At 29.5% G+C, this 25,567-nt stretch overlaps 2 protein-coding genes and 1 long non-coding RNA gene across 3 annotated transcripts; 1 reads left to right on the forward strand and 2 right to left on the reverse strand.

The window, feature by feature from the left end:
* The first annotated feature begins 247 nt into the window (after positions 1-247).
* LOC101264953 (uncharacterized) lies at positions 248-1,547 on the forward strand. Its single transcript, XR_011210919.1, has 2 exons — positions 248-464; positions 1,082-1,547. It is a non-coding gene; the product is annotated as an uncharacterized lncRNA (long non-coding RNA).
* A 1,820-nt stretch (positions 1,548-3,367) lies between these two features.
* On the reverse strand, positions 3,368-8,193 carry LOC101267141 (endoglucanase 11-like). Its single transcript, XM_004244048.5, has 6 exons — positions 7,880-8,193; positions 7,371-7,583; positions 6,927-7,127; positions 6,022-6,276; positions 4,059-4,349; positions 3,368-3,925 (listed from the first exon to the last, which is right to left on the reverse strand). Exons 1-6 carry the CDS (start codon positions 8,150-8,152, stop codon positions 3,557-3,559), a joined length of 1,602 nt encoding a protein of 533 aa, XP_004244096.2. The 5' UTR covers positions 8,153-8,193; the 3' UTR covers positions 3,368-3,556.
* A 4,820-nt stretch (positions 8,194-13,013) lies between these two features.
* Positions 13,014-15,455, reverse strand: LOC101266843 (small ubiquitin-related modifier 1). The gene is made up of 3 exons (XM_004244047.5): positions 15,148-15,455; positions 13,400-13,549; positions 13,014-13,256 (listed from the first exon to the last, which is right to left on the reverse strand). The coding sequence occupies exons 1-3, from the start codon at positions 15,229-15,231 to the stop codon at positions 13,191-13,193; spliced, it is 300 nt and encodes a 99-aa protein (XP_004244095.1). The 5' UTR covers positions 15,232-15,455; the 3' UTR covers positions 13,014-13,190.
* Positions 15,456-25,567: the final 10,112 nt, after the last annotated feature.

Below are 25,567 nucleotides of genomic sequence, written 5' to 3' on the forward strand. Positions count from 1 at the left end.
TAAGTCCTATAATGATATAAATATAACTTTTTATCCGTTCACCAAAAAAAGTAGTAAAGAAGCGATAACTACTTAAAAAGGAAAAAATCGATCGTAGCCATAAAGAAAAATTAGAGAAGTGATGATACTGTGACGAGGCAGGCAAAACGATCCGCCACGTAGTGCTATGTGTTCAAAGCTAATAAGGCTGGACTCTTCGTGTGCCACTTGGCCCCTAATTTATTGTCTATTCATCCTTAAATAATTTGCCAAACTCTAGACTTACATTTTATTGGGTGTTAAAAAGACCTATCTTCATTGTAACAACATATTGTAAATTGTGAAGTGAAATTAGCTTAAGTTTTAGAAGTTAGGAGGAGCATTCAACTATGGGTGCCTATAATCAGTTTCTCTACTTTTGCAATATCTCGCGCATCAAATTACTCGCGCGCCCGCGCCAGCCCTTTTTTCTTAACACTATACGGGTATCTATTAACTTCTCTCTTTTTTTATTGCTTCTACAATTTCAATTTATTTATCAATACTCTGATTATATTTTGATTTAATTCAGAATTTAAGAATATAATCGGGGAATTTTGTTATTTTAAATTATTACAGACACGTGGAATGTATTAAAATATTTTTTAATTTTAAATATGTCTGATTGAAAGTCAAAAAAAGAAAAAAGAGACAATGATCTTTTCTTTTTAGTTTGTCTTTAATTATTTATCCCTCTTATTTTTATCTATTATATCCTCAATTGATTACTTTAAAATTGAAAAAAAAAGGAGAAACTTCTAGAAAAATTTGAAGCTTCTAATTCATTTCATAATTAATACAGTAAAATGGTGAACCTAACATGTCAATCGATCATTGTTATCGATATTTTAATTCAAAAGCTAATAAGTAATTACGAACATTATCGAAAGTGTGTTTATAGACATTATCCAAGTCCAAGTATACTATTGAGTTGAGTCTCTTTATATCACGTCGATAAGATTTGCGTACAGTCTGATCTCACTAGGTGGTGGTGTTATTAATGATTATATTGTATCCTTCTAATTTCTTCCCTTAATTAATTTTAATAAATATATGGAGGCAGAGATATAGCAAGGAAAATTATGATCATCATGCAGAAGAGAAAGCACCAACCACAGCTGAAGAATTCACAAGAGTTGCTGAAGAAATGGCTGAGGAAAAACAACATCAAGGCTTTAGCAGCCAAACAGTGGACAAAGCACAAGATGCCATAAAAGAGGCTACAGCCACAACTGATTCTACTTTTGAATCTGTCAAGACTGGAAAAGATAATTTTCATAAGAATGGTGATGATGACTCTAATGATCTACTTAAAAGTAATCCACAAAACCAAATCAGTAGTTAAATATCAGAGTTTGTTTTTTTTTTAAAAAAAAAATTGAAATTAGAGTTGTAATTAACGTGGTGGTGCAATTTTTTTATTTTTTTTTTGGGGGGGGGGGGTCTAAATAATTAATAGTAATAGTAGATAAGTGAGAGATTTTCTTTGTCTTCTATTTTCTTTGATGGAATATTTTAGAAAATTTGAATAGTCATAGCTTTTTATTTTTTTTGATAGAATATTTTACAGGTCGAAAAATTAAATCGTCAGTTTCATATAAAATGACTATACACTTAGTAGAAAGATAAAAATAGGAAATTTGATTTATTTTTTTGTGTCTTCTATTTTTTTATGGAATATATTACGGTTCAAAAATCTGAATCGTTCAATTCAAATATAAAATGATTTACATAGTAGGAAAAATAAAGAGACTATTGTAGTAATTTGAGAGATTTTCTTTATGTTTTCTGTTCTTTTGATGGAATATTTTATGGATTGAAAATTTGTTTTATTTTTTTGATCGAATATATTACGGGTCAAAAATTTGAATTGTCTAATTCAAATACAAAATTACTTGCGTACGTAGTAGAAAAAATAAAAAGATTATTGTAGTAATTTAAGAGATTTTTTTATGTTTTCTATTCTTTTGATAGAATATTTTATGAATTGAAAATATGAATCGTTAATTTAATACGAAATGACTACACACTTGATAGAAAAAATAAAAAAAAACTATCATAATGATGTGAGAGATTTTCAGATGTCTTATATTAGTCAAATACAATATTTTACATGTCAAAAAATTTGAATCGTCATTTTAATACGAAATTATACGCTTAGCACTGAAAAGGCTACTAGCTATAAACTCTGACGCTAGACTTGGATTGAATTGAAATTTTATACCAAATATCATAAATAAAGGCATCAAAATCTTGTAATAAACATTATTTCTATAGCTATTTGTGGTGAGTTGAACTTGGTATTTTTGACAACTAGTCATTGATTTGACCCTTCATTGTGTGTTATTGCACAATAATACGAGTCCCTACGATGAAACAACCCTTCACCCTCTTAAATATACTTCAAAGAAATTGGTTATATGTGGTGTCGGCATACTGTATATTTACCAACAATGTATTAAGAAGAATACATTGACTCCTAACAAGTCATTAGACGGCTAACCAGAATCGTAATAGAGTGGTAAATAATTTTTATTCTTTATAATTAAAGGTTTGGAATACGAGTATCCTTGATATAAAATCACCTTATAAGAAGCGTTTTATTTCATTGTGAAACTTTTCAGTGCGAATCTGAAGTTACTTGAACTCCAATGTTGGTACCAAGGGTGGAAGAAAAAATCCTTTTGGGCTTTTGTTAGAAAATTTGGCTAGAATAGTAAAATAACGTATTTCAGACTGTTATTTTATTTTTTGAATATTATTATCTTTTTAATTTTAATATATTTTAATTAAAAATAAAAAAAATAGTTTATTTTAAAAGAAAAAAAATATTGTAAACATTTTAAATTTCTCGCCAAATTTTCTAGCCATTTAGCATTATCTAGAATGGAAAACTCAAAAAAAAAAAAGTCATTGAATGAGTTTCCTTCGAGAAAAGTAAATTCAAAATTTCATGTTTATGAATTTCTTCAACAATCTCAAATTAAAATAGTAATTTTTTATTATCATCGTTGAATAAAAATAACATGATCATATGTTAAATGTAAATGATATTTTAATCATACAAGACAATAACTTAACGCAAGAGAAAATAAAGAAGCATTGTGAATACTCCCTCCGTTAGGTATTATTTGTTATGGTTTCTATGTTTAGAGTCAAACTATAAAAACTTTGATTAACATTTTAAGATGTATTTTTTCATCATATTAATATGCAAAAAAATGCAATTTATGGTACTTTTCATATAGTTTTAGAATATTTTTTTTTTATTTACAGTATCGAATTAATATGATCTAATTTAACTTTTAAAATTAATTAACTTTTGAAAAGCGTAATATGATAAATAATATCGGACGAAGGAGCTTTCTTTATTCATAAAAAGTGAATCGTGGAACATCAAAAGATGAATACATTGAACAAACTATACTTTATATACTTCTTTTTCCCTTTTGGTTGTATATTTCTTTCTTCAATCAATCAAAAAGTAAATAAAACAATTACGTGGTATTTTTAAATAAATAGTGGTACGTAACACTATTTATTTAGCTAAAAACAATGATGAATCTTCAATGTCGATTCCTCTGTCTAGCCCATTTAATTTTGCAAATAACCCAACAAGAGGAGCCGTGTTATAAGTACAAGCCTCTGTTTGCATGAAATTTCTTCTATGATCATTAAACCGGTCCTTGTAATCCGGTCCACCAACTAGTGCCCCGATTAGCGTATTCGGGTTCGAGGTTTTACGTCCAAACCAATTATCATAGCCTTGGGTACAACTTATGAAATTTTTACGCTTTTTGAATGAGACCACCGATGCACCCCTATGGTGCACCCTTTGGGGATACTTAGGTCCGTAGCCAACCAAGTAGCTCACACCTCGCGGGTTCAAACCCAAGATATAGTCAACCTGATATTTTTCATGAGGTAAAATCGGTTAGCTAATGAGCACTAACATACGTATACAACATATTGCGAATTTATAAAATCACATCAAAGTAAGTCGAAGTTATTATAATATCTCGTAAAAATTAAAATTTAACCTGTGATTTTGCAAACGCGAAGATTTCTTCGGGGCCCACGGAACGACGTTCACATCTAGCCATTTGATTAGTTTCCCTGAGATGATCGGAGTACACCATGAGGAGAAATGCTGCATTTGATACGTATTGCATGTTGTTCCATTGACGGATGTACAATAAGCCCCCTGGGGTGCGATGTACATTAGTTTTATTATTTTGGTTTAGACATGAACAAAGGTAATATTCGCCTTTCGAACGATATTCTTCGATAATTTTATCGTCTTCTTTCTCTCTCTTATCTTGCCTCGGTAACTGCAGAAACAAGAGCTTAAGTTTTATGCATCGATAGTATGAAAATATATATATATATATATATATATATATATATATATATATATATATATATATATATATATATATATATATATATATATATATGCAAAATGAGTGTATAGGTAACATTTTGTAATAATTATGAGTAGTTGATATGATGAACTTAAACCAGTTAGCTCGATTATATAAACTTTTATCTAAATTATATTTAATAGTGTAAGAAATCTTTATATCGTCGATTTAGGGGACATACCAATGACCAAATGTCATAAATTAAGACATTATTATGTTCTTCAACCATAAGAAAAAACAAATTAGTGGACTAAAATTTGAGAAAGAAAATTATTGATTGGTTCTCTATTTGATTTTGGACTAACTATCTATATCTCTCCACAAACAACTTACTTTATGAGAAGATTTTGCCTAACATATGGTGTTTGTATTCACAAGGACAAGGGTCCCTTGTTGTCTCTATGAAATTAATTAACCAATCTAACATAAAATCATCACTATTTTCTTGAGCCTACATCGACATCTCAACATGTGTCAAAACTTACCTAATTTAATAGATACATGTCATTTTCCGTCAAATTTAAATTCTATGCACTAAAGGTATAAATTTTGTCCCCAACACATGACAATTGCAGATAATTCAATTCGATGAACATTACTTAATAATGACATTTATAGTATAGACGTTGCATAAATAACTTGTTATAACAAGTTAAATTACAAGTATTGGATATAATTTAAATTATTTTCCGAAATGGAGATTTCTTAACCGTAGAACATGGATTACGTTGAAAAAGAGTCTAGATTAGTGACAAAATTATGGAGGGAACTCATTATGTTTATATTTATTGATTTTGGACTAATTATATTCTAATTCCGACCATTAATAACTTGATTTAACATAAAGTGTGACGATATGTTGTTTGTATATATTCTAAAGTACAAAATATTGTTTCTATGAAAATAATCACATTTAAATGTTTCACTATTTTCACAGCGTACATCTATGACTCTCAACATGTGTCAAAAAAACACATAATTTTATTGACATTTTTCCTAATTTTGACTATGTAATGTAAATGCAAGTAATTAAGTACATGTCTAAAAATTAAAAAGACTAGTGAAAATAATCATATACCACGCATGCATTCATATGTATTATCATTTCTCAATAATATATAAATATAAGTATAAAATAGGAATAACAACTAAAGCATATATTTTCTACCTAATCAAACGATAGATGAACTAAATTAAGGTAACACATCAAAATCAAAGTTTTTCAAATTAATTTATGTACTCACTTAACTAACTAAAAAAAGCCTAATATAATAACACTTATTAAATTCTAAACATTGACAACTTTTTTTTTTTTGGTAAAATATTAAAATAATCGATAAAAGTCGTAGGAATAACACTTTTGATCCCTCAATTATTTATAAATTCTAATTCTGGTCCTCATAATATACTTATGACTCAACACATCTAACCTTTTATCCTATTATATATAGAAAAATATATATATTACCAGTTTAACATTAGCACGTATATAATTTAATAGTGGAATGACTTAAAACGAACGAAAAATCAAATATGTGTAATCTTATATTATATCAGAAGAACTAAAATCAAAATTTACCGTAGCGGCGAGTAGTTGAAGGCCAGCGTATTTGACATCCCAACTAAATTCTGAAATGGCCCAAGTCGTACCCCCAAAAGATTGAGCATTTTGTAATGCATATTTTAAATAATGAGATTTGTCGGTGGCTTTGTAGAGCCATATAGCTGCCCATAACAACTCATCTTTGTAACCACTCAAAGATGGATAGTAACCTTTGGCTGCTCCAACACTTGTATCATACTTGCCTCTAAACTTGTCACCAAACTCAAACAACTACAATATTGGAAACAAACAAATTAATTGCATATAGTTATTAAATATATTAGGTATGTAGTTGAAACAAACCACAATTGGGAATATCATCTTTAAAATCTCACTTAAAATGTTTATTCCTCCGTAACTGGTAAAAATAGTTGTCGTGTGATTAGAATGTTATAGGTTTGATCGAGCTATGAAAAAAGCCTCTTGAGAAAAAGCAGGGTAACCTTTATGTTCTGGCCCTTCTACAGAGTACTCACATAACAAATGTTTAGTGCGTCGAACTGTCTTTAATTGGCATGTATATAATAAGGAAATGAAAATTTTTCAAATTTGTGATCTAAAATACATATAGTGATAGATCAATGATTTTCACTAAAGGATTCAGAGTATAAAAACGTGAACACGCGAAGAAGTGATCAAAGAAATAAATATATATTTTTGAAATTTATGATATGTATTGAATATGACATACATATAACTTATGTGGTGGTAAAAGTTTGTCATTAAGAATAAACGAAAAGTATGACATTAATTGTTTTTCAAATTTAAAAATATCGTCTCTCACTTTTTGGAGTTTTTTTCTACACCACTTGTGTTACACTAGTAATACAACAAATTGGTCCTTTTTTTTAAATGTATTTAAACAATGTTAGTTTAATTACCTGTTCCGCGTGGACCAAAAGAAGCTTAGAGTAATGTGGATTTGTTCTCCTAAACACAATTGACGACGACGCCAACGCGGCTGCCGTCTCCCCGGCGACATCCGACCCGGGGTGATCCTCGTCGATCTTATAAGCTCGACGAGACGTGGTCATATCTTCCGGCCTTTGCCAACAATAATGATCCGTATCTCCTTCACCCACCTGACAAATTCAAAATTTAAACATCAAATCAAAAAAATAATAAATCATACTAATGCCAAAACTATATAATTAAATATGGGTAATGACCCAACATTGAAATTCAAAGAAATTACTAGCTTGATTTACGTCTATAAAGACAATTACAAAATGGACCCACTTAGAAATCAATTTTTTTGGGCGTGACTAAAGGGATTATTTTAAGCAATCAAACGACTTATATTTAATGAATTTCTTAACACGAACCTGAATCCAGAGTACGTTAGGATGAGTGTGAGCTTTGACGAAGTAATCCGTCCCCCACTTGATTGCCTCAAGCGCGTATCTGTACTCGCCCGCGGCGGCTATATCTTCACCATATTCAATGACGCTCCATGATAGCATCGTTATAGTAAAAGCCATCGGAAGTTGAAACTTAACGTTGTCTCCGGCATCATAATAACCTCCCACCAAATCCACCTATCACATATTTTTTTTAAAAAAAAATACATAAAGATATAAAAAAAAATGGTAATTTCTAATTGACTAGCCTTGTTCAATACGTCAGCTAAAAATATATTTTTTACTGACACCTCGAAAGGTAAATAAGAATGTCAACTAAAAAAGACAAACATTTTAACTTGATCAAGGCCGGTTAGTAAGGCCAATTTTACTAACGGGCCTTGATCAAGATTGAATCAATTTAAAAAAAGATGAACAATAATATTAATGATGTAACGAATTGTTTCAATGCATAAGAATATGAATGTACGGACCCCTTGATCAAGTCCGTCGGTAAGGCCGGAATGATGACGCCAAATAGCTCTTTGATTGTACGGCAAACGACCGGAGCGTTGAGCTTCGAAATAAAGGAGGCTTTTCGATAGCGCATCGGAATAATCTAACGATTGAATAAACGGAATTACAAATCCAAATGTAAAAATAAGTGAAATCCATTGATGAAGAAAACATATATTTCTTGAAAGTTTACAATGAATTTTTGAAGCTTCCATGGCTATGTGGTCCTTTCTCACAATTTTTTTTCTCATATATATATATATAGGTACATGAATAGCACGTGATATTAAAGTGTTTAGAATTTTCAACACTCACTTATGTCGTAATTTTAGTCATTTTTTTTTTATATTTTGTACTTAAATTAATAATCGTTGTATATGGTGCGGTGAAGTTTTTTATTTTGGCATAATATATAAACGTGTTTTTTTAATTTGGTATTAATTGATATTTATGCTTTTTAGATTTTGATATGTACAAGTAAATATTTAAAAATGTATAAAATTGAACAAATAACTATACAGACGTAATACAAATTATTAGTAATTAACTTGTTATAACTAACTTATATTTTTACATTAACAATATGAAAAAAGAAAATTTATAGTGTTTGGTGTGTATAATTTAATTAAATGTCTTATGTATGATTTTGTGAGAGGCTAATGAAACTTAATTTACTTTAACTATTTTGGTTGGGGAAAAAATGTGTTTGGTGTAGTAACATGTATATTGTTCATGGGATTTTCTATTTCAAAATTTGTATACATTATATTTTATATACTAATATATAAATCATATTTTCGCAATCAATTTTGAACCACTACTAAATATGGTGTACAAATTGAATTTCTCTATTGTTTATGAGAGGTCTCCAATACGAATATTGAGACTAGCTAAATCTTAATAGGAAATATTTTATTTTTAATGAATTTTGTATCATGTGAATTTAAATTATTTGATTCAGTGAATTTTAAATATCAAATGTCTATGCCCTATTACATATCAAACTAGCTAGTAGCATTCTTATGTTTGCCCTCAATTTGTGAGTTGACAAAATCACTAGCCAATTAAGAGTAAAACGCGTTGTGTTTTGACAATATAATAATAGTTTTTAAAATTTTTTCATGTTTGATAAATCAATTTTTTTAATAAGAAAATAAAAAGTTTTTTTAATTATAAAAAAAAATGAGTTTCTCAGATCAACATTGATTATGTCCTCCTTAACCTTTAACATACATTATCTTCAATTCTTCACTCACAATCTCGTAGCTCCAACCCCACCACCTCGAACCCCTACCTCCACCCGCATTCTCAATTATATTCCCATAGTATTTGTCTATAGTATATACAAATGTTTTACGTATCAAACACAGAAAAAACACTTTTTATTTTTCAAGAAAATATTTTTCTCCGCACCAACCACACCCTTAATTACTATTACTACTTAGCTAACTAAGCTAACTAATCAAATCCTTGTACAAGTTTCCACTCAGATTCCTAGCAACTCTTACAAACCTTCTTTAATTTATTGTTTAATTTTTTTTAACAAAAAAATTGGGACCCTTAAAAGCAGTCCATTTTATAATAATTAATTATCCTCGTTTCCTAATTGTTATGTTTTAATGATTTGGGTACAATGACTTGTAACAAAACTACCTAAACTCCCTAGAAAAAATATACACAAAATATTCATACACGTATTCATTAATGGACGTTTAGCTACTCAATACTGTGATGTTATAACTAACGTTTCTTACCAATAATTTCTCAATTTATTCTTTAGTCATTATACTTAACTAAATCACTATATTAGCACATCAAGGAGTAAAACTTGTCAAAAAAAAAAAGGTTAATTAATTCATTATCTAAATTTTTATCTAATCGATGAGGGTAATTTAAACATTAGTAGCTTGTATATTATTGGTTAGCTATATATTCAGGGGTCGTTTGGTAGCTGGTTAGAAGGTAAGTTATTGATGTATTAAATTTTGTATAACTAATATCACGTTTGATTAACTTATACAAACGTGAATTTAACTTATGTTTAGTTTACAATTTTAAAACTCGTATAACTAATATACGTATAAGTTACAAGTACATATATATATTATGGTTAACTAATATTTATTTTCACCTTATGAATGTATATTGTACGACAATAGTACGCAGAGATAGAGGCAGAAATTGAATATCATAAGAATTCGAGTTCAAAATTTTGTATATTACATCCATATAGATTTGCTTTATTTAAAATTTTATTATTTGCAAGTATTTAACAAATTTTTACTATATATATCTAGTTTAGACTAAAAGATATCGAATTCAAATGAATTAATTATGTAAAGAAAAAAGAGAATAATACTTGTTATTTTCTCATTATATATAGCAAATTGGTGATTGATATTTGATGATTTGAATATGTCCAAAAGCCTAAAAATAGGCTACCCATGGTTCTGACTTTAATATCAAATTGATTTTAAAGTCTACTTTGTATGAGTCTAAATTCAAAGTCTTTTTTCTTGGAGAGTTAAAGCTTAGACCAATTTTAGAAGCTACAAAATATTAATTTGTTCAATTATTAGAAAATACTTTAGTAAAAATGATATGATAATATGCATATTCATTGTCATTACTATGACCTTTTAAGGTAATGAATTATTAATTCACATTTAGTTTAAAAAAAAGCTCATTTTTATTTCCTCATCAATATGTCAGGGTATTGACATGTTTGATGTTACACTATAAAAGTAACACATTTATGTAGGTTGACTAAACAAATAAATAAAATTTCAAAATATTGTTACCATATAGAAATTATTTAAGTGTAAAAAGTTGATAGCTTACACAAAAAGATACGCGTAAACACTTATTACTATACGTTTACATCAAATCAGATAATTACTTTTCTTCTATTTTATTTTTCGATCTTATAATTATTATATGTATTTCTTTTACTTCGATTTATTATAGTATTCCTTTTTTAAAAAAATTGTAACTTTAATAATCGTATATATTACTTGTTTTTACTATCACTTTTTTTCTCCATTATTTTCAACATGACTTTTTCACTATTTTTTTTTTCATACTTTACTTGAGCAACAGTTTATCGAAATCAATATCTTTCACACCCTTCTCGTAACCAGTTTGTAGAATTACGTTAAATATGTTGTTGTTGAACTTTTAACTGAAAATAGTGACATGTTGTGCGCTCTTATTTATTTAATATAAAAATAAATATAAATATGTGGGATTAATTTCAAATAATTTACAGAAGCAATGTTCAAATTATTATTTTTAACTCCCCATATGTGTTTCGTTGGTTGTGATAAAATAGAAATGAAAATTAAATTTCACTTTAAAAAAATATATGTAAATCTCATATACTATATGAAATGTCTGTTTAATATCTTTTGTGTATATTAATTACACATTGAGGTTGACTTCGGTCATTTTAGATTCAGATGCTTTAACTACTAAAAAGAATTAATTTATAAATTAGATCCTTTAATTATTATATTTTTTACACTTGTTAAGTCATAATTAGAAGTGGGTGAGATTTTTCAAATTAAGAATCTTCTTTTATTTTCCTACTAATCTGCTAATAATGTAGAAAAACATTAGAATGTTTGGTTCTAAGTGTCTAGAAACAACCTTTCAATCATACGAAAGATAATAATAAGATCTGTGCACATCATATAAAATGATCGATTAAAATTATTTTCGTATAAATATAATTGTAAAACGTACATATTAAATATAAATAAAAGAACTTCCTGGCTTTGCCATGACATGTCTTCCTAAAGTTTTGGTATATTTACCTAAAAAGCCCGATGAATTTACTTCTATTTAGGATTTGGTCTATTAGGTTTAACTAGTTGATTTTACTTTACTTCTATTTAGGATTTGGTCTAAGTAAGTTTCACTAATCACAGAATAAGCTTTGTTAGCAATAATTACTAACCATGTTCTGTGATTAGTGAAACTAATTTTGTGGGTATCAAAATTGACTTAGAAAATATAAAGACAAATTATCGATCCAAATGGCTCGATAAATGTTACTTAGACTTAAAAGAGCTCGATGAAGATATTCTAAACAAAAGATCATAACCCAACTATCCAAATCTTACCCCCCCCCCCCCCCTCCCAAAAAAAAATAGCCCAAATTTTATATGGGTTAAAATAGAATAGTAAAAACGATTTGAGTTTATACGATTTGAGTTTATAATAACCGTGCGACGGGTTGAACATGACGGATAAATCACTAGATATTGCTCAATTTTGTTAATAAAGTGAATAGATCAGTCATTTCTAGCAATCTATTTATTCTCTGATTTGAAATTGTGATTAAAGGGAAAAAATATGAGAAGAAACGACACCACATAGACGAACTAGGTATTTGATATCTGTATTAAGATTTGACTAAATCTAAGTTCGAGTTGAGAAGCACCACAACAGAGGTTAGGGATGTCAAATGGGCGGGTTGGGTTGAACTTGTAAATATTAAAATGGATTGAATAGAAACTGGGTTGGGTCTTTACCCGCCCAAATTTACTTTGGGCTTAAATGGGTTAAGCTCAAATGGGATTAAAGAACAAGTTGGGTCTTGACCCGCCCAATTTGATCCGATTAATCTCAATAATTTAACTTTTATAATCACAATTTGAATTTCCACTTGAATGGAAGTTAAATTGGACTCAATTGAGAATTCTCTTCAAAGAGTTAAGCTTGAAGGGTTGTGATAGAACCCAATTCAAATTATCTTGAGCCCAACCCTCAAAATTCTTGGCGGATTACCTATGTTTGGGTTCATTTTTTACACCCCTAATAGAGGGTAAAGTGGCCAGTAACACACAACTTCATACCCAAAGTTCAAACCTGAGACCATAGCTAAGGAGTACTTATGAGTTACGACTCTACAAAGCCTTATCAGTGTAGATGAAGCAATATAAGAAGCTGGATTTCTATGACAGACGAATTGTCACTTGTACAAAGCACATCCATTAGTTATGCTTTGCTTCAAAACAAACTTCACAAGACCTCCAAATCTCTAATTAATACTAATAGATACCATTGCCCAGAAACCGATCATAGCACAAATATATCAAACACCAAGAGTTAATAAAAGGATAATTAACTAGAAGTAAAGATCCAAAATCCAAATTCTGTGACCATCCATAAACAACTATTATCAGACCACCAAAGTAAAGACTAACATACACATTCTAAAAAGTTCGGTCAACATATACCGCATATAATCTAATTTACCATACCCCAAACCCTCCAATATAAAATCTAAGACAAAGATCCACCAGTCTGATGCAGCATAGCATCAATTTCATCGCCATCTTCCATCTCGAGCTGTCAAAAAGAATTATGTAAACAAAAGTAATGAGACAACATATTACTGATTATATGAAGTCTAGGGAAAATGTGGACATATATATACACAAGTAGCAGGAAGAGGTGCACTGGTTGGTGAAGAAAAGGGGAGAAGGAAAAACCTCATCAGGAGTCTGCTCGGCCCTGAGACGGCGACCATCAAACAAGAAGGCAATAGAGTTGAAGTCCACAGATTGCCTATCACAGTAAGCATTCATGAGCTTCTTCAGCTGTGTGCTTCTCTTGATCCTGAAAAACACCTCATTTCCATCCTAAAAAAAAATTGTCAGCTTCAGAGAGTTAATGAATTGAACGTGGATTATTGTCATTCAGAACATTTCCACAAGCTTTGAGGATACTGACCTTACTCCGGCCACAAATTAGCTAAAACAAGAAAAATAAACAAACAAACTAAAACAACAAAAAGTAGAGAGTTTTTAAACACTAACAAGCAGCATTTGTGATTCTGTTTTCTTATCAGAGATCAACAGGTTTCTTTTCTTTAGAGTATGAACCAAAAAGATGAGGCATGTTCAGAAAGCAAAACAATTCAACATTTCGTTCATTGTTTTGCCTCCGCTTTTTGAACCTTCTCTGGTAGGAAGTTGAGTTTTTAGATGATTAACGTATCAGATAAGACATAGCAGAAGAAAAACAAGGAATTCAGCAAGAGAATATGAACAATGGTCCAATAGAAGGGATGGATGTGCTCAAGCAGATATAGCTTTTAATACATATGAAGGTAATGGAAGCATAAGTGGATTTGTATGATCACAAACAATAGCTTTAACATGTACACTCACAATACATTAATAATATTTTCCTTAATAGTTTAAAGATGGTACACGCAGCCAGCTTGTTTGCAGCTCGACTACCAGATACCTACTACCTCGCACCGGCACAAGAACAAGTTAAATCCGCTCACCCAAGGTTTGGTCAATTTAGACACATAAGAAGAAATCACCTAATGTCTTTTGCCCTCCTTAAGATTTGAACCTGGTTCTCATTTCACTTCATTGACCATTGGGTCACACTCTTGGATGTTGAACACACAAAATGCTTATGTCAAGCTAAGAACAAATAAACATAAACACAAGCCTTCCACCCTTAATCAATAAGCAAAAGGTCTCAGCTTCAAGCCTTGGGTATAGAAAAAATAAACTTGTTTGGAATGCTGCCCCAGAATGAGCCTTACACAACGCATGAGTATAGCTGAATTATACATCGAATACAAAAGTTTTCAGCAATCTTTACACTAAGCCACCATATATCTACATTTTATCTTCTTCCCACAAGCCCTTTTAGAGTTCAGAGATGAACTCATTAAGCATAGCTAATCTATACCTCGAATAAACAAGCAAACTAAACTGATTGAAAACTAACACAGATAAACAAACTACTGCCATCCGTTATCAGCAGGAAAAGGAAAACTAACACCACATACTCCTCTATGTCCAAAGGCTTTAGTCTCTCCATCTACTAGTAAGATCAAACCACGATGCACGCGATGTGTGGGTTAGGCATACGCCAAATTGCTCAAAAACCCGATATAAACATGGAGAAGGATCATCATGTCCTTTCTCCGCGAATTTCAAACCCTGCACAACTACAGCACAGGAAATTCTCGTTTATACAAATTACTCCGTCCCGTTTACTAAATTGAATAACGATCAAAGCCTAGCAGCCTGACTAACAGCCCTAATTTGCAAAAAAACATTCATCTAACACAATTTTCAAACCTAATACAAACATCACAATCCATAAAACAGAAAAAAAAAACAATCAAACTAATCACTTGATCAAAAACTAAAACAATTAGCATCATATATAATTGCAGCCAAATAAAAAAATTTAAAAAGCAAAAAAAAACCTGGCTCTTGACTTTGAGGTTAATGTGACCTCCCTGATCGCCGGCCGGCTTCTTCTCTTCCTCCTGTTGAGTGACGCCTGACATTTTTCTCTGATATTTCTTCTTCTTCTTCTCTGTTCTCACTGTATTTCTGCCACTTTTTCTGCTCTGAAAACCCTTCTTATACCTAACTATAATGTGTCCTTTTTTCTAGGGATTAAAATCTACGGTGTAGATTAAAACTAATTTCAATCTATGGATGACCTTGTTCCACGTCTGCACGATGTCGTTTCCTTGCCCCCAATGACTAGGGAGAAAGGATATGTCCCAAAGTTAAGCTCAGAGAACAACATTTATTAAGCCTCGTGATTCTCGATCACTTTATTAATTATCGGTCTTAATAATTGTAACGTACGAAATAAAGAGAAAAAATTAGCTTAAGAGTGATTTTGTGATTCTCCGTCACTTCATTGATCATTTGTTTGAATGATTTTAATGTATGAAAGAAAACGATAGGATTGGTGTTAAATACTGATTTTCAGTTATTTAATCGATCATTTGTTTGAATGATTGTAACGTACGGGAGAAAATGGCACAATTGATTTCAGAGTGATCCCGTAAATCTCGGTCAGTTCATTGATCATTTGTTTGAATGATTGTAATGTATGGGAGAAAACGAAGGAATTGGTTTCGGAGTGACCCCGTGATTCTCAGTGACTTCATTGATCATTTGTTTGAATGACTGTAATGTATGAGAGAAAACGATAAGACTGGTCTTAAAGTGACTTCGTGACTGTCAGTTATTTTATTGACCGTTTGTTTGAATTGGTTGTAACGTATGGGAGAAAACGACAAAATTAGTTTCAAAGTGACCTCGTAATTTACGTCATTTTATTGACAACTTGTTTGGATCGTTGTTACGTATTAAAGAAAATGAGAAAAAAAAATCTTTTATATTTGATACTCACTTCATTTCAATTTAATTGAATTGTTGAAACATTTTTTATTTTTTATTTTTCCAATTAACTAAATCGTTCGATCTTCAAGACTACTTTTAAAATTAACTTGTTCAATTTTTAAGACTATTTTTAAAATATTCTTTCAATTTTACCCTTTATTATTTAGTACTTAAATTAATAATTATAATTAATATTTAGTTATTTTAATCATAAATTTAATAATATTTAATAAAGATAAAAATAAAATATGTCTAATTTATATTTTAATTATTTTTTTTCTTAAAATGTATGACACCTTAATAATTTAATTAATTTAAAACGAAGGGAGAATCAAATATATAACGGGCTTTGTTGGATAGATCATCCTTGAAGTATAGTTTTAAGCGTTTAAGTTTGTCACAAGTTAAAGATGTGTTTGGTCTCCATCAAATATTTATGGAACTTTGTTCGATAGATTTGACGTAATTTATAGGAGGAAATAGTGATAACTCACATTTATAGGTATATTTTTGCATTTTTTTATTCAAATCTTGTTTGAAAATAAAATAAAATCAGAGGTTTAGAGTCCGTTTGGAATGACTTACAAAAGTAATTTTAACTCAAAAATAAAAAGTCAAATTGAAATGACTTTTAAGTCAACGGGGATATCTATTTTTGGTTCCAGACTTATTTTAAGCCATTTTTTACTTAATTTAAGTAATTTCAAACACTTCTTTGATTTATTTTAAGTTATGTTTCATATTTGACAAAAACTTATATAGGTATATTTTTGTATTTTTTTATTCAAGTCTTGTTTGAAAATAAAATAAAATTGGAGGTTTAGAGTTCGTTTGGATTTTCTTAAAAAAAAGTAGTTTTAAGTCAAAAATAAAAAATCAAATTGAAATGACTTTTAAGTCAAGGGGGAGACCTATTTTTGATTTCGGATTTATTTTAAGCTATTTTTGATTTATTTTAAGTATTTTTTATCTTATCAAACACTTCTTTGATTTATTTTAAGTTATGTTTCATATTTGACAAAAACTTATATAAGTCAAAAAAGCTGACTGAAAAGTAGGTTTGATCAACTTTTAAATCTATGCAAACGGACTCCAAAATTGGATAGGTGTTCAATTTATTTAAGTTCGGACAAAATTATTGATGCACTTTTTTATTGTTTATTTTATTTTATTTTATTTTATTTCATTAAAAATAAATGGATATATTAACTTAAATTGACTCATGAAAAATGATATCAAATTATTTTCTTAAAAAAATCTTTTAGTATTTAATATATTATATATAAACATAATTAAGAAATAATTATTTTTGTTAAAAAAACAAATAACACAATTAAAACATAGTAAGAAATCCGCATAATGGATTGTGACTCACATACATTTCGAACGCAAATAGATTTTACAGTTAATTCGTTCAAATTTAACCTAACATACTGATCAGATAATTTATTGAACAATGAAGCGAATGTTTTATAGCTTGTTATCGGAAGCTCTTTGCTTTCTTTCAATCCACATGTAGTAAACTTAAGCCACTAATTTTCACTATATATTTCTAAGTTAGTAATTCTTCCATTTTCATATTTGGATAAATAATTCCACTTTCTCTTCCCAACATATTCGATGCATATGAACACCTTGTAAACAAAACATGTGAAGAACAAGTGGGAAATGTTGTTCTTCACTTGGAAAAAACATTAGTGAACAAACTTGGTGGTTAGCAATATCACATTTGAACAAATCAATTTTGTGAACGAACCTAACAAGATTAGCTAACGTTTGATTATAGATTTTTCGGTATTTGAAATTTTTTTTTTATCTAATTTTTGTAAAAGCTTGGCCAATAATTTAAAATAGTGTATAAATAAACTTGTTCTTTAACTTGACTTTATTTGACGCTTATGTTCTATAGTTTTGAATGCACACAAGCAAACGCTTAAACTTGTATAGAATTGAACATGTAGATATGTTCGTCATGCTTGACATCCTACAAGGCAATTTGCGTCCTATATGGCGCTCTACGTGCATTATGCCACATAGAACGCATATACATATTTGTTCAACTTTTTACAAATTCAAGTATTCTACCTGATCACATATCAGCTAAAGTGAAGTTAAATAACATATTTATATATTATAGCATTTAAAATACTCCAAAAAAGTTTGCTTTTGAAACTTAATCAAATAAGTTATTCACTCGTTTCAATTTGTTTGTTTTACTAACTAATACATCTTTTCTATTCCGACAATTATTTAATTTCAAAAAAAAAAATCACATCACTTGTTAAGTATACAATCAATCACAAGACCCAAAAAAATACATATCTCTAAACTCCTATCTTTAATTTAAAATCAGAAGACTCAAAACTCAAAAAAGTATACTATTTATTCTCTTAATTAAGCTTTAATTCCATTAATTAAGTAGTAAATTAGAAAGGAAAATCCGGATTTTGGTGGTCTAATTAATAGGCGGGAAGATCTCAAACGTGGCTGCTTATAATAACGACAGGTGTCTTTTTTAAGAAAAATGGGACCCACCATGTCTTTGAATTTTAAATGAAAAAGAATGAGTCGGCTTTAGTTGAAAAAGAAGACTTTAAGGGTGTGGGCCAGGCCCTATTCGATTGGCCTTCACCATGCCAAAGCCCAGTCCAGTGGGCCCATCTTCCACCAACTTGATTAGTCACCTCTCATTCATTTATTTTTAAAAAATAAATAAATTAGAATCACAATTTTTTTAATTAGAATCACAATTTTTTTTAAAAAAAAAATTAACTTTAAGGTTATAACGTGGAGAAACAAATTTTCATTAACAAAGTGAAAGTTTAGATAGAAGTGACATAGTGAAAAATTTAAAAGAGACATGTCGATAGTAAGATTTGAACTCAGACTCAACAATACTGGAAGAGCCTTAAACATCCAGCTAAGAGCCAATTGACCAATTGGATGATTTGTTCATTGGGTATTCTATGTTAATTTTACACAAATACATTATTAATTTCTACTTAGGTATATATATTTTGTGACGAGGTTAATGTGTGTTCGATCACCGACAGACTCTATGTGGATCCGCTCTGAGGGTAACATATCCCACGGGATTCCACAAATGGGGCTTTTGGAAGAGTAAAGTGTGTGCATATGACTACCTCGTGGAGATAGATTTGTTGTTTATAAAGAACTCTCAGCTCAAATCAAGTGCAACGCATTAAAGTATATAAAAGACAAAAACAATGTAGAAAAAAGTACAAAAACAAAAAATAGTATAATAATCAAAAGATAATAAACAAACGAGGACAATAGATATCAAAAACAAAAAACTATAACATAACTAGTACAACGAAAAGCAATGCAGAACATATATGTAAAAAATCGTAACAAGTTTAATGGTGTATAACCAAAACAAATGAGTAAGTAATATCGTATACCAAAAACTAGAGACTATATGAATCGACTACTAATACATTCCACATGACATTCTATATTACTTCTCAAACAAATACACAAATGTGCTATTAATAAGACGATTTAAATTACCTACTAATGTCACGACCCAAATCGGGCCGCGACTAGCACCCACACTTACCCTCCTGTGTGAGCGAACCAACCAAATCTAAACCTTAACATTTCAATGTACTATCAACATAAAGTAATGCGGAAGACTTAAACTCATTAATAAAAATCAATTCAATAACTATTATTTCCCAAAATCTGGAAGTCATCATCACAAGAACATCTATGATCAAAGTACTAAACTAAGAGTATTCTAAAAAGCTAAAACAAGTAAAAGCTAGTCCATGCCGGAACTTCAAGGCATCAAGACATGAAGAGGAAGATCCAGTCCAAGCTAGAAGCATTAGCTCACCCTGATATCCGGAATAATGAAGACTGGCTAGAGTTGCGGTTGAGTTGAAGATGACGGCACGTTTGCTGCACTCCACAATTAAACAAGAAGAAAACATAAAAGTAGGGGTCAGTACAAAACACGGGTACTGAGTAGATATCATCGGCCAACTCAAAATAAAAATCAATATATATATATCAAGTAATATCATAAATCAACTATGATACTCAACATGTAGCAACAGCAAGTACTATATCATTAACAATTACCGTCAAGTTCACAAATGAGGACTCAAGCCTCAATGCCATACTCATTTGGGAATTATGTTCATTAGATTGAGTATATTAACATCTTTCAAGATTTATTATCTTTATTTCTCTTGTGTCGGTACGTGACACTCCGCTCCCTCATATTCATTAATCCTCTTGTGTCGGTGCGTGACACTCTGATCTCCTAAATCTACGTGTCGGTTCGTGACACCCGATCCCATAATACTACGTGTCGGTTCGTGACACCCGATCCCCTAATTCTACGTGTCGATTCGTGACACCCGATCCCCTAATTCTACGTGTCGGTTCGTGACACCCGATCCCCTAATTCTACCTGTTGGTTCGTGACACCAGATCCCCTAATTCTACGTGTCGGTTCGTGACACCCGATCCCCTAATTCTACGTGTCGGTTCGTGACACCCGATCCCCTAATTCTACGTGTCGGTTTGTGACACCCGATCCCCTAATACTATGTGTCGGTTCGTGACACCCGATCCCCTAATCTCTTTCTATCAATTCATCACGCCTTCTTTCTTACCAAGGCAGCATCCATCCCATTATTTTAGTTCATCACGCCTTCTTTTATACCAAGGCCTCATTATTAACAAAAAGATTAGGATTTTGCAAGATTTGGGATTCAATAACTTTATCATGCTTATATAATCACAATTATATAATTACATCCATGCAAGCATACAATTAAGCACATAGCATGGTTTACAATATTATCAATACATATCATTCGCTATTAAGAGTTTACTACGAATATCGTAAGAGAAACCATAACCTACCTCCACCGAAGACTAGTGATCAAGCAAGCAAATTCCCAAAGCTTTGTTCTTCTTCTCTCCCTGTTCGTTCGTTTTCTCCCTCTCTTGTGCTTTCAAATTTTCTTATTCAAACCCTCTTTATTTTACCCTAATTAGCATATAATTAAGAATAAAAGGTGGCAATAATAACCCCCTAATTAACTTAAGGTTACCTCTTTTAACCCCCAAGAAATTTAGTTATTAATATAAACCCACGAAATATATAATTATAGCAGGAATAGTCCAAAACGCCCCTTTAAAACTTAACCAGAAATCCGACTCCGACTGGGATTACGCAACCTGTGACGGCCTGTCGCGCCCGCGACGGTTCGTCATGCAGGTTCGTCAGAGACTCGATTTCCTTAAGGAGTCTGTGACGGCCCGTCGTACCTACGACGGTCCATCCTGCACTTCCGTCACGACGTTCAGAGAATCGTTCCCTATACCAAATTCTCAAGAGTTGAAGTGTTTTGAAACGGTGGATCACGACGGTTTGTCGTGCCTGTGACGGTCGTCACAGAGTTCAGAGAGTCTATTTCAGCACCCGAATTTCAGAATTTCTAAGTGTTTTGGGACGAGACACCCTCGACGGTCCGTCGTGCCCATGACGTTCCGTCGTGGGTTCCGTCATCTCAGCCTGTTTTTCCAAAAATAAAATCTGCTACTCAAAACGACTAAACAGGTCGTTACAACTAATCTTCATCTTAAAAAAAAATGAACTTCCAACAAAAGCAAATTCATGATTATAATATATATATATATATATACACACACACACACTTTTTTCCAAAAATAAAAAATTTAAATACTCAATCATTAATAATTTCTTCTAATTAATATAAAAGGACTATTTTCAATTTTAGAATGACCAAATCTTTACATTGAATCCTTAAACAATAAAATAAAAACATTATAATGAATTTGTTGAAAATATTATTCACTAACCTAATGTAATTCAACTACTCATATTATTTAGACCTAATGAAATAAGTGTCCACCTTTTCATAGGCAAAGCTACAATACAATATAAATTAGAACAAATTTGGTAACATTTCAATTATTTTCCATCTTTTGTATTAAAATTTATATATATATGAATTAAATTATGGTAGTTGGTTTGGTCGAAAATTCGAACGGCACAATTAAATGGTCATAATAATGGACGGTGCGGCCAAAAGAAGAATTAGAAGTCAATTTTTCTAGAGGTGATATACTATGTATGGCGTTGAAAAATTCAATTTACTAACTTCTATTTTTAAAAATATTATATTATTTTTTTATTAAATTAGCTTGATATAATTTCATATTTATATTATAATAATATCATAATTAGAATTTGTTCGATTTCAATTTATATATAGAACTATGATTTTATTTTTTTTGACAAATATTTCAAACTTATATAACATGCTTATAAACATGTAGAAATATTCAAAAGAAAGTAAATAAATTTCCATAATTAGTCAATTAAGCACCAAAAAAAAAGGACATTCAACCAAAATAAAGAAGTCAACATTCTAACTTTTAATTAAACAATTAACTTTGCTCCAACCTCTAATCTTCTTTTAAGAGAAAAGAAAAAATAGGAAAAATGTTATGTGAAATCAAAATAAGATAAACAAAGAGTGTAATAGTTACTAGGCAAAACAATATCTTTGATATGGTGTAGGATATTTATTTTTTTCAAAATGAGTCAAGGAAAGGAGATTACGATGTGAAAATCGAACCTTCGTTAAATAAATTAAATTGAAGTAATCAATTAACCAAATTATTAAGCAATGAAGTAACAAATAAAGATATGGAGTAGGAGATAAATAATATCCATTTTATTTTATTTTTGGAAAAAAGTGTAAAAAAATTCCATGGTGAAGTTAAAAAAAATCACTAAAGGTCGATAATTGTGATTTATAAGTTATTGCACACACTTGATCAAAAATTATAACATGTCACATTTTTATATAGAAATCTAGCAAATTTCGTTCTTCCAAAAAATAAAATCTCAAACAAAAACATCTTATATATTTGTTTAGTTTTTTCTAAAAATAAAATAAGCTTTTATTTTCACCTAACATATTAAGGAAATTGAATAATGAAAAAATTTCATACTAGAAATGAATTTAACTAAATTAAATATGCGTCAAAATTATTTTAAGCAACAAATTTATATATAAATCATAATATTGTAGCTTCGCCTTAACTATTACAAAAATGTAAAAAAAATAGATAGGTGTCCAAAAAAAAAAAACACAAATACCTATTACTTTTGAAAGGTTCAATTAAAAATTTGGAAATATTAATAAATAAATAAAAATACTAATTTAATTAATAGCCATAGCAGAAATCATGGTATACAATGAAGGAACTTTATTTCTTTAGTTTTTTTTTTATGCACTAATATAGACCTGTATATTGGCATGTTCCCACATGACCAAATGAATTATACTAAATAATACCACAATGTATGCCTTAATTCAATCAAGAAAGACTTCAAAAGATGTTTTGATGGTAAAATACATTATATAGTTCAAAAATTGTTGACTTACCCAATGAATAATTTTGATACTAACTGATCGTTTACTAGCTGATTAGAGTTATATATATATTAAGTAATTTAGATTTAGTTACGAGCGAATTTATGTATTATCTTGTGCATGAAATTTATTATATAGGGATGAATTCTATATCTATTAGTTATTTCACCTTCTATTCAATAAAAAATAAGAAAACATATATTAGTTAAATTTGACATGAATAATGTATTTCATATCTATATATACCAAACGTCGTATTAGTTATATAAAAATTAATATATAAATAACTTATTTCTTGTTTAGCTAACAAATGACCCCTAAACGTCTTCAAAAATGGGGGAAGAAGGATCGAGTGAAACAGATTGACAGAGAAATAGAAGTTAAAGTGTGAAATTGCTTGATTATATTCTCAAAATAAAGTCACGAGTAATATAAAATAGAGACTATTTATTCTACAAAATTAGGAATTGTTAGAGACTTATTAGGAATAGAAAATTTTGAAATTAGCTAAGACAAGAGTAATAATATATATTTTTTTGGATATATATTAAATGATTACAAGAATAAAATATAATAAGATTGGGTTATTTGGCCTCAAAAAAAGCATCTCAATTATAAGGAATATATAAAGGAGTGAATGGAGAGGGAAACAAAAGGAGAATATAAGAGAAAAGGAGGTGATAAATAATTAATATTGAAAAAATAGTTTAATTAGTTAATGGTAGTTTATTGAAAAATTTAGTGGTTAAGAAATTTATGTAAAAAAACTTTTTCTTTCCCTTCAAATTATTGCAATAACAATGTATTCACACTTTCCTTTTCACTATAACATGAATTCACATAAAAATTTTAACATTATGAATTCTTATAATAATTTTAGGTTAATAAACAATTATAAATTATTTCATAAAACAATTCATTTACTTCCTAAACATGTCTAGATATATACGATTCAACTTCCATTCACATTTTACTTTGAAAATGCTAATATAATTTCAAATCAATCGTACGTAATATGTTCTTTATATAAATTATAATATATATTTGAACGGTGAAAAATGGCATTATGTAAAGAAAAAACCTGTAAGCTATATTCGAAAACAAAAAGAAATTAAAAAGAAAATCAAAAAATTCAACTAAATCCAAAATATCTATATATATATAAATAATTATATTAATCATAATACTATTTTTTTGATCCCGTTCACGTTAAATAAATAGCGACTAATATGTACTAATCAAATTGAACTTTTTTTTTGGGAAATTAATTACTACGTGTATTGGGTCACAATATTTGTATGCATGAAATTTTCATATCTCTTGCAATAAATTATTTATTATATGGTTACAAAGTGGTTCGAAACATTAAATATAATATTTTAAAATTTGTTGAAATTGATAATTACTAAAATTTATAACTATCGTTGAACTTATAGGAGCAAAAAGATACTAGCGGCAGGAATGCTCCCAATTTTTTTTATTGTACAATAAATTGCACTTCAATGTAATAATTTACGAATTAAAAGAGAGATAAATTATATTAGATAAGTTTCATGTAACGAGCTCAATCAAGTACGCAGAGAATTCTATAAATGGATTTATTTATTTTTAATTGTTTATTCGATGTTTGATTACTATATTGATTAAATTCGAATTAGCATGGAAAGTTTCATATAAGAATAAAACACTCCTTAACAAAAGACGATTCATATCCAAGATAATTAAAATTTTAAATATATTGATTAAAAAAAAATATATATTTATCATTCCATTAGAATCCGAAATTTAGTAAGAGATTTCTTAATTAACCAACTTGGTTATTTAAATTATATTTTCCACTCAATCTCTAGTTAAGCACGAAACGATACCTAATACCCTATCATTATAGTGAATTTTTTTGATAAAGTTTTTTTACTCAACCAACTCAATTATTCTAATGATGCTCCGTATTATTGTTTCATATAAAAATTAATAAAAGGGTAAGAAATAGCAACAACAACAAAAAATAAAATAAAAAAAAGTTCTTATTATGCTC

This window comes from Solanum lycopersicum, chromosome 7 (assembly GCF_036512215.1).
Source record: "Solanum lycopersicum chromosome 7, SLM_r2.1".
NCBI classification, from domain to species: domain Eukaryota; kingdom Viridiplantae; phylum Streptophyta; class Magnoliopsida; order Solanales; family Solanaceae; genus Solanum; species Solanum lycopersicum.